Source organism: Amblyomma maculatum, chromosome 3, assembly GCF_055883805.1.
Source record: "Amblyomma maculatum isolate TAMU_Amacu chromosome 3, ASM5588380v1, whole genome shotgun sequence".
Lineage (NCBI taxonomy): Eukaryota > Metazoa > Arthropoda > Arachnida > Ixodida > Ixodidae > Amblyomma > Amblyomma maculatum.
In genome coordinates, this window is record NC_139346.1 from 52272383 (window position 1) to 52288461 (window position 16079).

Here is a 16079-nt window from a genome sequence, read left to right on the forward strand (position 1 = left end):
CGTGCGCCGTCGTTGTCCACTTCTCCCCTTTGTCTCGTCTTTTTGCGCACGTATTTTACTGTCCATCATGGTTCACCAACTCGCCCAATCAGCCGTTCTTCTTACCAGAATGTAGGCTTCATTTGCACAGCATGTTTTGGCACACATGAGAATTCTCTGCCTTATACTTTTGCTGATTAGGCACACGAAAAGGGCTGTATAAGACAAATCAACAATCTTGTGGGCTACCGCAAGACATGGTAAGGGCATGCCTTCCTGGATATCACGGGCTGAAGACAGTGTTTGGTTCGTTTTTTTTTTGTTAAATCTTCTATCACCTCTGTGTTATATTTGGAGCACTAAATATAGTTACGTGGCTTCATTGTGACAGAGAATAAGTTTTTGGCCATATCATGTTTTATTGCGCATGCTGACAACGTCTTTGTTTCTTAGTATACGTAGGGTTGGCTACCTTCGCGGAGGCAACAGTGTGCATAACGCACAGATGCTGCTTATTCCTTGTTTTTGTTTTTAGAAGGCGTATAAACTTATATAGTATTTATTTGATGATCAAGCATTAATAGATGTCTTCATGGGCTCCATTTCTGAAGTATAAGGGAAGTCATGTGGTTGTTCTCTAACCTTAGTTCGTTTTCGTTTGTCCCACCACGCAATAAATGCCAGCTGCACGCCAGTAAGGACGCTTAGCGCCGCCAGCATTAAATACAGTTGGTCATACGATCCCTTTGCGTCACGGAAAAAGCCTGCAGAGAAACAAAAGAACTCCAAGTTAGTACTTCAGTCAAACAATGTTTTAGCTGCGTAGGGCCCCTCTTGAAATACTCACCAATTATACGTGGTCCGGACAACCACAACGGAACCGATAGCAGACCTCCTAGCCCGGCGCAGAAACTGAGACCGTTCGCACCCATGTAGTCGGAGATGATCACGGACTTGATGCACAGGATGTAGCCTTGTGCCATCCCCATCAGGGATGCTAGAGTGGCGAGGCCGATGAAAGTCGGTACATGTGTCATGGACAGAAGACAGGCAGAAGCAGCCAAAAAGCTCGCAACAACCATCGGACAGCGACTATGACGAATCTTATCGCAAGCAAAAGGCACGACGGCTCGACCAACCAACAGACCAACGGCATTGTATATCACGATCTCCTTGGCGATGTCCAGCTTGCATCCCTTGTCTCTAGCGTAGGCAACCACAGTGGCCGTAAAAGTGACAAATATGTAGTCCGATGCAATGCTATAGAATACTAGAGGGTAGAAACAAATGTTTTTAAAACTAGCAAGCGCATCGACCACTGCGTTCTTTGCTATCTTCTCTGAGTACAGGGAAGGCGAAGGCTTGACCGAATGCGCCAATTGCTGGAACGAATTGAAGGAAGGTCCACTTCTGGTGTTTTGAAAAATTTTGAATGGCAGGTAGAGAGGCTGAGGTGACTTGATAAGCATTACGAATGGCAACACGTGCAACATCAGACCACCTGTTATGAGCAGGCATCCTTCAAGCACGTAGGTGGCTGTCAAGTGCGATAGAAAAGGCATTCCAGCCATTCCCACCGTCGCCCTCAATGTCCACATGAAGGCGAACGCTGTGCGGCTGTACTTGTCGAAGTAAGTAAGGATGTACAAGGAAAGTCCAAGAAGGGCGGTTCCTATTCCTGCTCCTGAAATATAATAGGAAGAACTGAGTATGGCAGGCATTTCGTAAGACTAAGATTTTTGGTTTTACAACTAAGCCCGTTATACGCAGTGGCACGGGCAGAGGCACATATTTTTATTTACTTTTGGCCTGCCTCACCATAGTATATGCAGCTGTATCCGTAGCAGTCCAAATTAATGTGTGTTTGTCTTTCAGCGCCGCCTTGTAATGGCGTATTTGATGCAGCCGAGGAAATCATTCAACGCTGCCACTGAGCAGGGGACAGTAACCAAAGTAACGGTTAGCGAAGCAAGAAGCAAAAGATGCGAAGAGGCCGAATATTTACTGGATTGCTGTTAAGACTGCTTAAGAGCTGAAAATTTGAAAACCTTCCTTGCTTTATTGCAGGGATGAACCTAATTCTGCGTGGGTGCCGTAATGGGCTACCATTTCTCTTACTGTTGCCGATTACATAGCGGCATGGTCTTTTGTTTATCACTTTGCCATTTCTGACAACCATTTCTCGCTACAAATTACGGCTAATGTGAGGATCCAGGCTCATCTATTGCGCCATGCCCCACGATATGTTGGGCTGTGGCGTTTTGCGCCAATCTCGCTAGATGGAGCAAAGCGTCTGTCTAACGAAAAAATAATAATATTAATATTCATAGGAAGGGGAAAGGTGCAGTATTTGCCATACTTGCTCTGTGGACACTGAACCGCGCCGTGAGGGTAGGGAGGAAGGTGGGAGCGAAAGTAAAAAGCGAGAAAGGAGAGCCGTAGAGGAATGCTGCGGAATAATTTCGACCACCTGGGGATCTTTAACGTGCGCAGGACAATAAATATGCTATGAGAAATTTGAGTAAACCGAGATGAGGAGGAAGGTGCAGCGATGGCGTAGAGGTAGAACATCCGCCTCGCATGCAAGAGGACCGGGGTTCAAATCCCGGTGCCGCGCAATTCTCCACCGGATGAAAAAAAAACAAAAAAAAAAATCCGCGTGTCGAAGGAATTGCATACACAGGTTTGGGGTGCGACCTGATGCCGGTGAACACCTCCGGCAACGCACTCCCTCACCAGAACAGGAGTTGGCCACCCTGGCGCAGTAATTGGCCGCAACCTCCTATGATAAGCTCCATTAAAACCCCGGCCCTCAGTCACCAGCGGCTGCGGAACAACTGACCACGGTGGCGGTTAGACCTGCGACGAAGCAGGAGGTGCTAAGAAAGCCAGGCTCCGCTGGACAGGCCGCCATTTTAAACTGACCCTGGCAACGTTTAATGCTAGAACCCTAGCTAGTTTAGCAGTGCTGTTAGAGGAACTAGAGGGCATGAAATGGGGTGTCATAGGGCTTAGTGAGGTTAGGAGGCTGAATGAGGCATATACTGTACGGAAGGTTGGCATGTACTGTGTTATCGAGGTTTACCAGAGAGGCGACAACTAGGAGTAGGTTTCCTTGTCAATAAGTATATAGCGGGTAATATAGATGAATTCTATAGTATTATTGAGAGGGTTGCAGGCATCGTAATTAGGCTTAATAAGCGCTATAAACTGAAGGTTGTACAGGCCTATGCACCTACATGTAGTTATGATGACCAGGCAGTTGAAAGCTTCTATGAAGATGTAGAATCGGCAATGCGAAAAGTAAAGACGCAGTATACTGTACTAATGGGCGACTTCAATGCCAAGGTAGGGAAAAAGCAGGCAGGAGACAAGGCAGTAGGTGACTATGGCATTGGTTCTAGGAATAGCAGGGGGAGTTACTAGTTGAGTTTGCAGAACGCTATAACTTACGAATCATGAATACCTTCTTCAGCAAACGGAAGAACCGGAAATCGACATAAAAGTCCTAACGGAGAGACTAAAAATGAAATCGACTTCATAATGTGTTCTACCCCCGCCATTATGCAAGATGTAGAGGTAATCGGGAAAGTGCGATGCAGTGACCACAGGATGGTGAGGTCCCGAATTAGCCTAAATCTGAAGAACGAACGCAACAGATTAGTAAGAAAGAAACCCATCAACGAATTAGCGGTGAGAGGGAGGGCAGAAGAGTTCAGGATCTCGCTACAGAATTAATATTCAGCTCTAACCGAGGATGGCGACATTACCCTAGAAGCAATGAACAATAATTTCAGAGATATCATTACTGAGTGCGCTGCAGAAGTAGGCGGTAGGATAGTTAGAGAGGATACCGATAAGCTATCCAAGGAGAGGAAAGATATGATTAAGAAACGCCAGTGTATGAAAGCTTCTAATCGAACAGACCAGATCGAATTGGCCGAGATATCAAAGCTAATCAATAAGCGCAAGGTGGCCGATATAAGGAAGTATAACATGGAGAAAATTGAGCATGCTGTAAAGAACGGGGGAAGCCTTAAAGCGGTAAAGAAGAAATTGGGCATAGGCAAAAACCAGATGTATGCGATAAGGGACAAGGCGGACAACGTCATCATTAATATGGACAAGATAGTCAAATTAGCCGAGGAGTTCTATACAGATCTCTACAGTACCCAAAGTAGTCAGGACCGTAATGAGATTGGCGGTAGGGAAAAACAGCCAGACGTTCCACCAGTGACGAAGGACGCGGTCAAGAAAGCACTAGAAACAATGAAAAGGGGGAAATCAGCTGGGGAGAATCAGATAACTACAGATTTGCTGAAGGACGGGGGGGGATATGGTGCTATGGCCACCCTGTATACGCAGTGCCTGGTGTCATCGACGGTACCAGAACCATGGAAGAATGCAAACATTATCCTCATTCACAAGAGAGGAGACTCTAAGGATCTTAAAAATTACAGACCAATCAGCTTACTGTATGTTGCGTATAAGGTATTTACTAAGGTAATCGCTAATAGAATCAGGACAACCTTCGACTGAAATCAAGCAAAGGATCAAGCAGGGGTTCGGAAACGGTCCTCTACTATCGATCATATCCATACCATCAATCAGGTGATAGAAAAACGCTCGGAACTTAACCAGCCCTTATACATAGCATTCATTGATTATGAAAAAGCATTTGACTCAGTTGAAACCTCGGCGGTGATGCAGGCATTGCGAAATCAGGGGGTAGACGAGCCGTACGTGAAAGTGCTGGAAGATATATATATATAGTGGCTGCACAGCAACCATAGTTCTGCAGAAAGAAAGTAACAAAATTCCCATAAAGAAAGGTGTTAGGCAAGGAGACACAATCTCCCCAGTACTATTCACAGCTTGTTTAGAGGAAGTATTCAGAGACTTGGAATGGGAGCAGTTAGGGATAAGGGTAGATGGAGAATACCTCAGTAATTTGCAATTTGCTGATGACATTGCCTTGCTAAGCAACTCGGGGGATGAACTGCAAATAATAATTAATGACCTAGACAGGAAAAGTAGAAAGGTAGGCTTGAAAATCAATATGCAGAACACTAAGGTAATGTTCAACAGCCTTGGGAAGGAACAGCAGTTTACATTAGGTAGCGAACTACTGGTAGTAGTAGGCGAATATGTCTACTTAGGACAGGTAGTAACCGCAGATCCGGACCATGAAAAGGAAATAACAAGAAGAATAAGATTGGGGTGGAGCACATTTGGCAAGCACTCGCAGATTATGACTAGCAGCTAACCATTATCGCTCAAGAGGAAAGTATACAACAGATGCATCTTGCCTGTACTCACCTATGGGGCAACAACGTGAAGGCTAACCAAGAGAGTACTACTTAAGTTGAGGACAACCCAGAGGGCTATGGAACGAAAAATGGTAGGGGTAACATTAAGAGATAGGAAACGGGCAGAGTGGGTCAGAGAAATAACCCAAGTTACCGACATACTAGTGCAAATTAAGAAGAAGAAATGGGCATGGGCAGGACATGTAGTGCGAAGAGAGGATAACAAACTGGATTCCAAGGGAAGGAAAGCGTAGCAGGGGGCGGCAGAAAGTTAGGGGGGCGGATGAAATTAAGAAGTTCGCAGGGGTCAGGTGGATGCAGCTAGCACAGAACCGGGTTCAATGGAGAAATATGGGAGAGGCCTTCGCCCTGCAGTGGGTATAATCAGGCTGATGATGATGATGATGAGATGAGGAGGATGGTTTCATAGGGTCAGCTTTTGTGATTTAGGTGCTAAAGCAATGTCTTAGTTTATCTTAAACATGAATATGTAGGTCAGTACCAGCCATAAACAATGACATTGAACGCAAACTATTTTGCTGTACGCTATCTAATTAAAAGCAGTTGTAGCCTGACTTGGCAGCGAAGGTGACTTTAACCGTACATTGCTGCCCTTACCGTGGAGTACGCCAAACGTGACTGTCATCCAGATGATGCTCGGCGCAAAGGCAGAGGCTACGAGTCCAATAGAAGCCAGGAAGCCTCCTGCCAGAGTGATGTGGTACACGGACACCTTGTACTGGATCTGACTGACGACAAGTCCTGCAACGCAGTGGAAAATGTAAACGCTTTTTTTTCTGTTAGCTGACGGCGCATAGACAAGAAAGAGCCATGGACAGGGCATGTAATGCAATGGAAAGATGACTGATACAGGTTAACGTCACGGGAAGGTCACCGTATAGCGGAGGATAGCAGAATTAGATTACAGGGTTGACGCAACATGAGAGAGGTCTCTACGCTGCGCAGCACCTAGGCTGATTTTAATGAGGAGGATGATAGAAAGGTTCAGGACCTTAACCTACACCCAACGCATTATTATTTAAGCACTGAACACGCTTTACTCCAGCCATGTGTATATTCGCCACTATCGATTATTGCAGCTTTTCTTGCGGAGCGTGAACGGCCGCATGAGTGCGACAGTGATACAAGAAAATATTGAATATTTGAAGCCTATATCATTGGAGCAGAGATATATCAACGTTTCAGCGGGTGATTGTCATAAAAACACAATTTAAGTTTTGGCAAAAATGCGGGTACAACATTTTAGACCCCACATTCCTTCATTCAATCAGTTTCCGTGCACAGGAATTGCTGTTGATAATACGTTGTCTACTGTACACATAATCTGCAAATGGTAACTGCGGCTGTTGTCCTGGAAGGCAGGATCTTGTTTATTAGGAAGACAGCGCAGCTACATATCAGGGCCATTTATGCGATACAAAGGAAGCATAGCCCTTGCCGCATAGTGCACTGTATATGATGCAGTAAATTTTCCTTTTAGCCATAATTGTTCACAGCAAAAAAAAAAATGTCTTTAGTACCACAGTGAGTGAGCTCTACAATCTATTTGTGCAGTAACTTAATATTCAGAATTATTGAGTGATTTGTTTAATTGCAAACGTGCAGGCAGGTAGAAATGTTTTTGTTGTTGCTGAAATTCGAAAGGTAGAGGGTACATTTTTTTTATTCTGAATGGAAGCAGCACTTTGAACAAATTGATATGACGTCACTGAGATATATTTTGTCTTTTTACAACATCATTTGCGCAATACTCTTTCAGAATACAGAATGATAACGGTAACTACTCATGTATGGACTATGATGCACAATACAATTAAGCCGGAACCGCATGGAGCATTTTTCGCCTGCGAAAAACTCGACGAGCGTCGAACGGCCGCGTTGCCGCCGACGCTAGCACCCGCACGAGAAAAGGGGAGCGGCGCTCTATTGCTGCGTTTTTAGGGTTATGTTGTTCTTAGTAGCTTCGTTCGCATACGTCCTACAAGACTCGATGCTTTTCCACTTCGGTGATTAGGGCCTCGTTAAAGGTTGTCTTGTCCATTTTGGCCGAACACTATGCGCGAACTAACACGATGCGTGAATGCACGTGTCTCGTTGGACGCGCGCACCAGCTTTGCTGAGGAAACAACAAAGTTCTGCCAGAAAGGTTCCGCCAAGATGCGCGAGGAACACAGCCCCATCTGTTGGCAAACAAAAAACAAGCCAAAATAACACGTGCCTGCACGCTGATCGGTGGACGCCGGCCGTGACGTCAGTGGAGGCGCCATAGACAAAGAGATTGGTAAAGAGCGGACACTCCCATAGGGCCCAGCGGCACATTTGACTGTAGCGCACCAAGCGGCCGGCGGCAACCACTTCTGGTCTTGGTGAAAAGCACGCGATTTCAATGCTAGCATGCGCTCCACCCTGCTCTTTTCGCGCATTATTTTAGTTTTACATGCTCTGCTAGTGTTTGTATTTATTTTCAGCATGCATAACAACATGAAAAATAGATTCGCAGTGCTCTAAACTGGCCATCAACGCAGCTGCGCCACAGCCTTTGCAAAACAGTATTGCAGAAGAAATACCAAGTGCTTTGTGAAATGAACATTTATTTTGCCACACAAAAAACACATAAGAGATGCAACAGATGTAGACGGAGGCACTGACAAAACCAGGCACACATTTGGTGATGTGCACAGAAGAGGAAGATAAGAATACAGAAGACGAGAAACAACGCTTAAGTAGAGACGAAAAAGAGCATGATGTTGATTGCCGAATAATTGGCAAATGATATGTAACAAAACAGGCATTATGCATAGACTACAAAGTCACAGTCACGGCTACCTTAGAAAGGGTAACTTGTATTGGTCAGGGCAGAGAGCAGCCCTGACGCTTGGGGGAAGGCCACACCGTTCACTCGTCGCATCTGCCGTTCATCGACTTCTGTTCCGTGGGTTCATGCAGCGCTGTTGAAAAAGGAATGAACATGATGCAGAAGGTTGCAATGAAATGTAATGCCACTGCACTGCGCGCACATCTGTGCATATGGGTGCATACTGAAGCTTGGAGAGCAGTAGTTATGGTCCAGAACAGGAAAGCTGTCATTCGTAAAACTGGTACAAAAGCTACTCTTGCAACGTACAAGTCAGGAAACGCAGGCTAACCGAACCTATCTGAAAATTATTTTTCACAGCAGCCACTAAACTAACAATGTTCCTCAAAAGCACTGAACAGCTGAAGCAATGAAGCTTGCTGCATAATAAAGCATTTCTGACGAACTTTGGGCCGTTAAATACAACGCGACACCACGCAAAACTAGCCGTTCGCAAAACCACGTCAGGCTGGCCTCACGCCATGTCACTGTCACCGCCCCAGGTAGCACAAAGTGGGCTATGACGTGGGAGCCTGTGTTGGGCCCTTGGGGGCAGCCCATACGGGCCCCATGCGGGATTTGCAATACGTACCCAGAGAGGCCCCGCGTAGGCTGCCCAATTTTGCCGCAATTGGCCTCAATCTGTCCCCGTGTGGGCAGCCCAAATAGGACTGCCCGCATTCAGCCCAGATAGCCGAATGCGGGCAGCATACCGGAATCATTAAAGGGTCCTACATTTATGAAGGCAGTGCCGCCCCATTGATCACGGTTTTAATTTTTAAGTCGATTAATCCTTCCAATACCTGCATTGTACCGGCGCGGGCTTTGCTGAGGCCAGTTCGTTTCGGACTGGCCCAAGTGGTGACATCTTGGGTTGAATCTGGCATTTTCGGGGCTGCCCAAACTACAGCGATCTTCAAGTGTGAAACATTGAGCACTATTTCATTACCTTGCATTTGACACTAAGTAACAAAAAAAAATTATTCCCAACACTACAATAGTGTGGGCTGGCCCACATAACGCCTCAAATCTTGATCTGAATATTTATTTTAGTGGTGTGTGTAGAATAATAATGGCGCCGGAAACATTTTGAGGTAGGTCAGAACATACTGGTAAAGCGGAACAGTTACTGCTGCATATTTTCTGCCACTACTGCATAATTACCGTAGATTTTAGAGTGAGCTAGATAGTATTTATTCATGGCATGAATATGCATAAAATAGTTATGTAAAAAATCCAGAAGATGCAATTAGCGGCCGGTATGAGATGAATTACATGAATAAAATGGTGCCGGAAAGATAGGGTGAGGGCGTTTCAGAGCGGTAAGCCCGCATACGCCCAATTTGGGGCCCAATGCGGCTTTTCATGGGCAGCTTCTCTTCTCTTATTTTTACCGCATGGAGTACGAATATGTACGAAATCAACCCAAGAAATACAAATTTGGGCAGCATGGAGGCATGACCGCTTTTCAGCCCGGATGCAAACCATTCGGGACCTATTCAGTTTTTGAGTGGGCAGTCTCATTTAGGCTAGCCTTTCTACTATTCGCTTTAGGCCCACATTTGCATCGGATGTGCCCTGAAGTGCCCAAAAGGAGACCGATGCGGGCAGAAGGGGGAAGGAGCACTTTCCTGCCCCACTACAGGCCATGCGGAAATTGTCTATGTTTTTGGTGGGCAGCCCAATTTGGGGCAGCCCAGGAATTTTCTGCATGAAGCCTACATTCCGTTTGATCTTCCCTCGAGAACCCCTCAAGGGTTCTTTAGCCATTTAGCCCCACCGCGGCCCATGCGAGACCTGTTGCGCTTTTGAGTGGGCAGCCCCAATTAGATTAGCCCAGGCTTTTCTACACAAAGCCCAAATTTTCTTTCAATCGGCCCTAAAATTCCCCAAGCGGGACCGTTAAGGGCCAGATGTGGGAATATGTACTCAGCCCTTTCCACGCCTATTTGATGCTCAGATGACAAAAGCAGGGGCAAGCCCAATTTGGGCTTCCCCGCTTGATCCCTAAAGGGAGCCCTCATGGGTGTCATCGTGGTTGCCTAAGCCCAACTTGCCCGTACGGGCCCCAGGTGGGCCACACAATGTGTGCTACTTGGGGCGGCCGGCAAGTACGTCATGTTGGCTTGACCTTTATACGCGACTTTGTGAAGCGCAGACCACCGTGCTGAGCTAAAGTGCCTGAAATGCCGCTCAGTTTGACAAGGATGAATATTTCTCACCTTACGGTTGCCCTGTTAAACGCAACCCTAAGCAAAACGCCCTTCGGCAAATGGCGTCCGCCCTGGCGAACCACGTCAGGCCTGGCCGCACCGCCCGGCTAATACGCCATGTTGGCGCAACGGCGTGCCTTGGTGCCTTCACATGCCACTTTGTCCAGCGTGCTGAGATAAAGTGTTCGAAATGCAGCTCAGTTTCGCAGGAACACAACATATTAAACCTCGCCGCGGTTGGAAACTGCCGGAGCGTCACGAATTGCGCCTGAACAGACGGCGCGCCTGTTCACGAGCTGCGAAATTAATTGGCACCGGCCGGCGTGGTCATGGTAAACTGCTTCAAATGCAGCGTAGTTCAGCAAAAAACGTTGCTCACCTTGACGTCGTTCGAAACCGCAGTCGTTGCGCGTAGCAGCACACAAGAGATAAAAATATGCGGTCTCTGCCGCACAGGCGAGGCACGCGCAGATAACTAGCCCCTTCGACAACTTTGTTGTCTGCTCTGGCGGGCTACCGCTGCAGCCAGATCCGTCGCGCTGGTGCCGCGATCCATCAATCGGCGGCAGCGCAACAAGTGGCGCTTCATATCCTGGGGCCAGTTTTCGCCGAGTGTCCCCTCTTTACCAATCTCTTTCTCTATGGACGCGCTGCGCGAAGCGTTTTTTGTTTTTACTTCGTGTAGAACAACCCGGTGGAGCGATATCGTGCTGGGCACGCGTCAGACTGACGCGCGGGTCCCACCATCCGCGCATCAGTCGCGCCTTAAATCGCGCCATACGGTTCCAGCTTTAGAGGGAGTTCTTGTCTCGTTATGGCGTTTATAATTTCATTAGCTGGTAATAAACTCAGTGCACTTGAATGATTTTACATACATTTGCGCGTTCAGATCACTCCCTCTTCCTTTTTTGTTACTGATGCTAATCAATGTAGGAATATTACTTTATATCACAGACACGAAAGTTGTGCTCTGCGCTCTTTTGACATTCTTTGGTGGCCACAGCGAAAGTGTACTAGATACCACTATGCAGTGCACTGACTGCCAAGAAAAAAGACGACATTCTCTGGTTGCTATGAGGAAGCAAAATCGCGAAGGGCTTGCATTGAGAAAGTGTTGCATGAAATACCACACTTCGAGATGGGCGCCAAGTGTTAAAGTCATGATTTCTTTATATCCGGTCTGTATGTATCTCTAAAAATGTTTCTGCTGTTAGATTGTCATTGAGCAATCCATAATTTAATTCTCGGTTATTTAGAGCTGCTTATGGGCAATTTTATATTTTCAGAAAATTACTACTGCATGGTGTATCATATATGCCATTTTATTTGTATTGTGTATCATATATGGTACACAAAAATATTTTGCAAAATTGTTGCCAATGTATAATTTATCAAAACAAATGTTGATATAGACATTCATTCCATCAAAAAAGCACACTGAAATTTTTGGCCAGAAAAAGAAAATTCACGGAGCACGAGGCTACGCAATGCTGTCGATACAACTCGTTCAGAAAAGGGCTAAAATTGCACTCTAGGAAGGTCCACAGATGCTGCCGACTGCGTTGTGTAGGGCGATATGTCGTTTAGGCTTTTAGAGGTGCCCTGCACGTTCCCGACAGTCGAGTCCTACCTAAAATGTCTGCTGTTGCCAAGCAGCCGATTGTTTTTAGCACCGGCTTCACAAGCACGACACCGAAGTAGGGGTTCTAGGCGTTCACCAATATCATAAACTCCCAGAGATCCTCCCCGCAGTTCGCAGGGGTGAGTCCAACTTAACTGTTCGGAGCGTCAACTAAACAGCTAACAGGGGACAGCAAATAGCTGCATGGGGCAGATATTATCGCTCTAACTATATAGCAGTTGTAACCACCACTGCTATAAAATAGGTTTTTCATTGTTATATTGAAGGTGGGAAGGTGTGCAGCACGCACAGAAGAAAGCTTGTCAACCAAAGACTGTGACATCACAACAACTGTCTGCTGTCACCTTTTGTTCGCTCAGAAGGGATCAAGACGAAAAAGGCGCATCTGTAAAGCTTAGGCTGATCACATTCGTAAGATTGTTAGAGGCGTACCGAAAGCGCGTCCTCCACAGCACTACGTCACGGAAATTTTAGTACTCTGCCGCCCGGAAGCACCCGCCTCGCATTTGAGAGGTACTAGGTTCAATCGCCGGTACCATCGGGTTGCCACGGTGTTTTCAACGGTACGATTTCCCCCAGCGTGGCTCTTGGCTCTTATGGGGCGAAATGCTTGGGAAAGAGGTCATCGACCAATCAGTTTGCTCCGATGGGTGAGTGTATCCTACCCCTATCGGATAATCAGTAACCATACGTTCGCCTCGTGCGGCTGAAAACCGCAATCGTGTCCTAGCGGTTTGGGCGCCCGTCCTGCCTTGGCAGTACGTTCCCCCGGTGCCCTACCGGTGGTCACAGCCGTACACCTACTGGTAAAATCGGGTCAAATGCATTCCTGCCCGGAGCCCGGCTTTCCCCGTGGTGTGCGCTTGGAATAGGCTTCACAAACCTCACTGAGCCCTCTCGGGAGCAAAAGCCAGTTTCGAACCCTGATGCCTGGCTAGGTTGTCCTTGATTAAAAGCTTCCTGCACGATAACTGTGCAGCGAGAGCGTGCCAGACGCAAAGGGGCACTGTGAAATAGATTGTACTCTGCCTACGTAAGTGAAACAACTTAGCAGTGCTTCATATATGGGAAAAATAAATGTATAGCCTGTCTCGCTAGTTGTCATTTTATCGGCATGTACCTTGCCTACAGGCCTTCGAAAAGCTTTTTAATGCACTGGCATTGCAAGCCCGGTGTTGAATAAAACTCCTTCCCTATGAAGCCTTGGATTGTAGGTAGCCAAGAGGGAGGGGAATAGATAAACCCGGCAGTAGGATTTATGTCGTTGGTTCCTTTTCGGAAGGTTCATGACATATATATATATATATATATATATATATATAGGTTGCGAGAACATAACGTACTGGACTGCTAAAAGGGTATATAGCGAAGTATACGCTTCATTAAAGGAAACATTTTTTATTTGACTCGACGTTTCGATCGGGGACCGATCTTCTTGAGAAAGATCGGTCTCCGATCGAAACGTCGAGTCAAATAAAAAATGTTTCCTTTAATGAAGCGTATACTTCGCTATACATATATATATATATATATATATATATATATATATATATATATATATATATATATATATATATACAGAGTAAAACTGGAGCATGAAATGAATTTACAAAAACAACACTCTGCGCTACTTTACTCTTCGACCTAATTGGTTAGAGCCTAAGCAGAACTGCCGCGTTACATGCTACGCATGGAGCCCCAGCTCAGACTGGACTCAACTCTCTTGGATCACGTCTCATTTTACATATTCACGAAACAAAGAATAGGGGCGGTCATTTTCAGAGGCCAGCCCCACACATCAACTGTCCAATAGGAAATATGCTATATGGGAGGCTCGGGAGGCTTTCTTCCCACTTGTATACCGCACACCGCCGCCCCATCCACGCTGCCGCTGCTGGCTGAATCCTTTCCACAGTACATTGCCCGCGCCACCCGTGTTTACCACTACGAGAAACGACATGGAAAGGGAAAGATACACCAGCCGCCATTCTGCAGGCCTGGCGCCGGATTAAAGGGGAGCTTCTGGCTTGCCCGCTCTGAGTACAATACCCGAGTCAACTCCTGAATGCTTCTTCGGGCTCTCTTTTGTCGCATCTGCAGGCAGGCTAAAATTCCTTTCGCACTGCTCAAAGTCGCAGTGTAAAAAAAAAGGCCGAAGGGTCATTTGGGTGCTGGTTACCGGCCAGTACGAAGGGTACCATACATGCGAGCACCTGGCAGCACGTTCCGCTACGCATGACCTTTCTCTATAGATTACCTGTATAGCCTCTCGAGAAAGCAGATGACCCAGGTTCTCACTGAGTGTTTGTTCCCTACACCGTTGTATCGGCAGCCTTATCTGGGGTTTTTGGACACCACTGTTCTAAAAACGTGTTAAGCAAAGGTGCATTTAGGCGGCCGCAAAAACGTTTTTGTTTTTCAAACTACGCACAGCGACTTTGCCTGTCAAGACATTTCTTCATGATAAGGAGATGCTTGTGCCCTGGACGGTGAATTGCCGTCTCTGCAACGTGCCAGAGATAATTGATCATTGCGTTATTGTGTGACTTGATTTTAAGTTCTTTTGGGACGTACTACAAAGAACTCTTAAAAAGGACATTGAAATTGCACCATATACTATTAGATTTTGCCTCTAGACAAAAACTGTGTCGTGCCCTATGATATGTTTGTGTTTATGGTATTGTTCAGCCTTTGGAAGAGCCGTATGATGGATAGGCATGCCGAGTCACCGAGAGCGTCCAAATCCGTGTTTCGGTGCTTTGGTGCTTTGGTGAGGAGTGTATATGCTGCACGCGAAGAACCTCCAAACTGGTTGCCGTACCTAGATGCATGTGTGTGCCTCCCAGATTTTGATATTTTGATTATGGTGAATTGTCGGGCTAGGGATATGGCTTGCTCGTATTAAGCAGCCCGGTAACCAGACATGGACAAGTTTAAGTAAGTGGAGTTCTTCCTTTTTTAATGGAAGTTTTCCCATGCAATAAAAGAGAAAGAAAAGATCCGTGGCGTGGCATGCGACGAAGCGCTCGGCTGGGGATCTAAGAGATGGAGGTTTGATTCCCGATGGAGAGGAGGAGTGGCACACCTCTTAGGTGTTGCTAGGAAACGCTGGCAGAGGTTGGCAAGGTGGCTGCGCAGCTGGCTTTGGCTGTTACGTCACGCACATGCGCAGAATTAGGCTATCTGGAGTCACGCGAAGCTGCGGTCTGATACGGGTAGGGAAGCTTTCGCTTCAAAACAAGACATAAATTTCTATTCCTTAGCTGAGTCATGTCGAAAAAAGTAGCGCAGAGTTTGTGCTGTGAAAATAGGGGTTTTGTTTTTTGCAGCGTGGGAATTGGTTTCTTTGGAAACATGCCTTACCTGTGCAGCTGCCTGCAATCACCAACGCACTCGATGGCCAGGCCGCTTGCTCGTGATTGACTGCGTATGTTTCCATGAAGAGCACGTAGAAGTATCCATAACACGAGCTAGCCATTACCAGCAGAAACGCCGAGGCTGCTGCGGCAATGGGCACGCCCCAGCAAGTGTCCATTTCTACTTGTTGACGAGGGGGTGACGCCGCGGCAAGCTGTTCGTCAAGTCGTTTCATATCGGCTGATTGGCTGAATATAGAAGATTGGGAAAGTGAACAAGCAGAGCAATATATAAAAAGAAGTGCTGTTACGTTTTTTGGCGGACTGTTTTACTGACTACGTGGTGGAAAAAAGTTCGTTGCGATCTTACGTATTTATTTATTTATTTATTAATTTATTACAGGGTCCTGCAGCGCCCGGAAACATTACTGCGCAGGTAGGGGGCATGACAAATAATATCAATATAAAATATAAAATAAAATATAAACAAACATAAAATAAAAAAAATATCACAAGAGATATTGAAGTATGAGAAACATGCTCTGAAGGGGGCAACTTCGCGCCGCATATAGAGATGGACACACGCAACGAAAAAATTAGAAAGGAAACTAGAGCAAGAGAACTACGCGCCATGCCACATATCTGATAAGAAATCCGGAAATAAACTTTCCGTGCAGTGCTAAGTGGTGGCAGCTGGCAGCCTGT

General features: G+C 46.4%; 1 protein-coding gene across 1 annotated transcript; it reads right to left on the bottom strand.

Moving 5' to 3' along the window:
* Positions 1-388: 388 nt before the first annotated feature.
* LOC146194759 (monocarboxylate transporter 12-like) lies at positions 389-15562 on the bottom strand. The gene is made up of 4 exons (XM_084596114.1): positions 15382-15562; positions 5907-6050; positions 827-1663; positions 389-743 (listed from the first exon to the last, which is right to left on the bottom strand). Exons 1-4 carry the CDS (start codon positions 15551-15553, stop codon positions 550-552), a joined length of 1347 nt encoding a protein of 448 aa, XP_084452240.1. The 5' UTR covers positions 15554-15562; the 3' UTR covers positions 389-549.
* Positions 15563-16079: the final 517 nt, after the last annotated feature.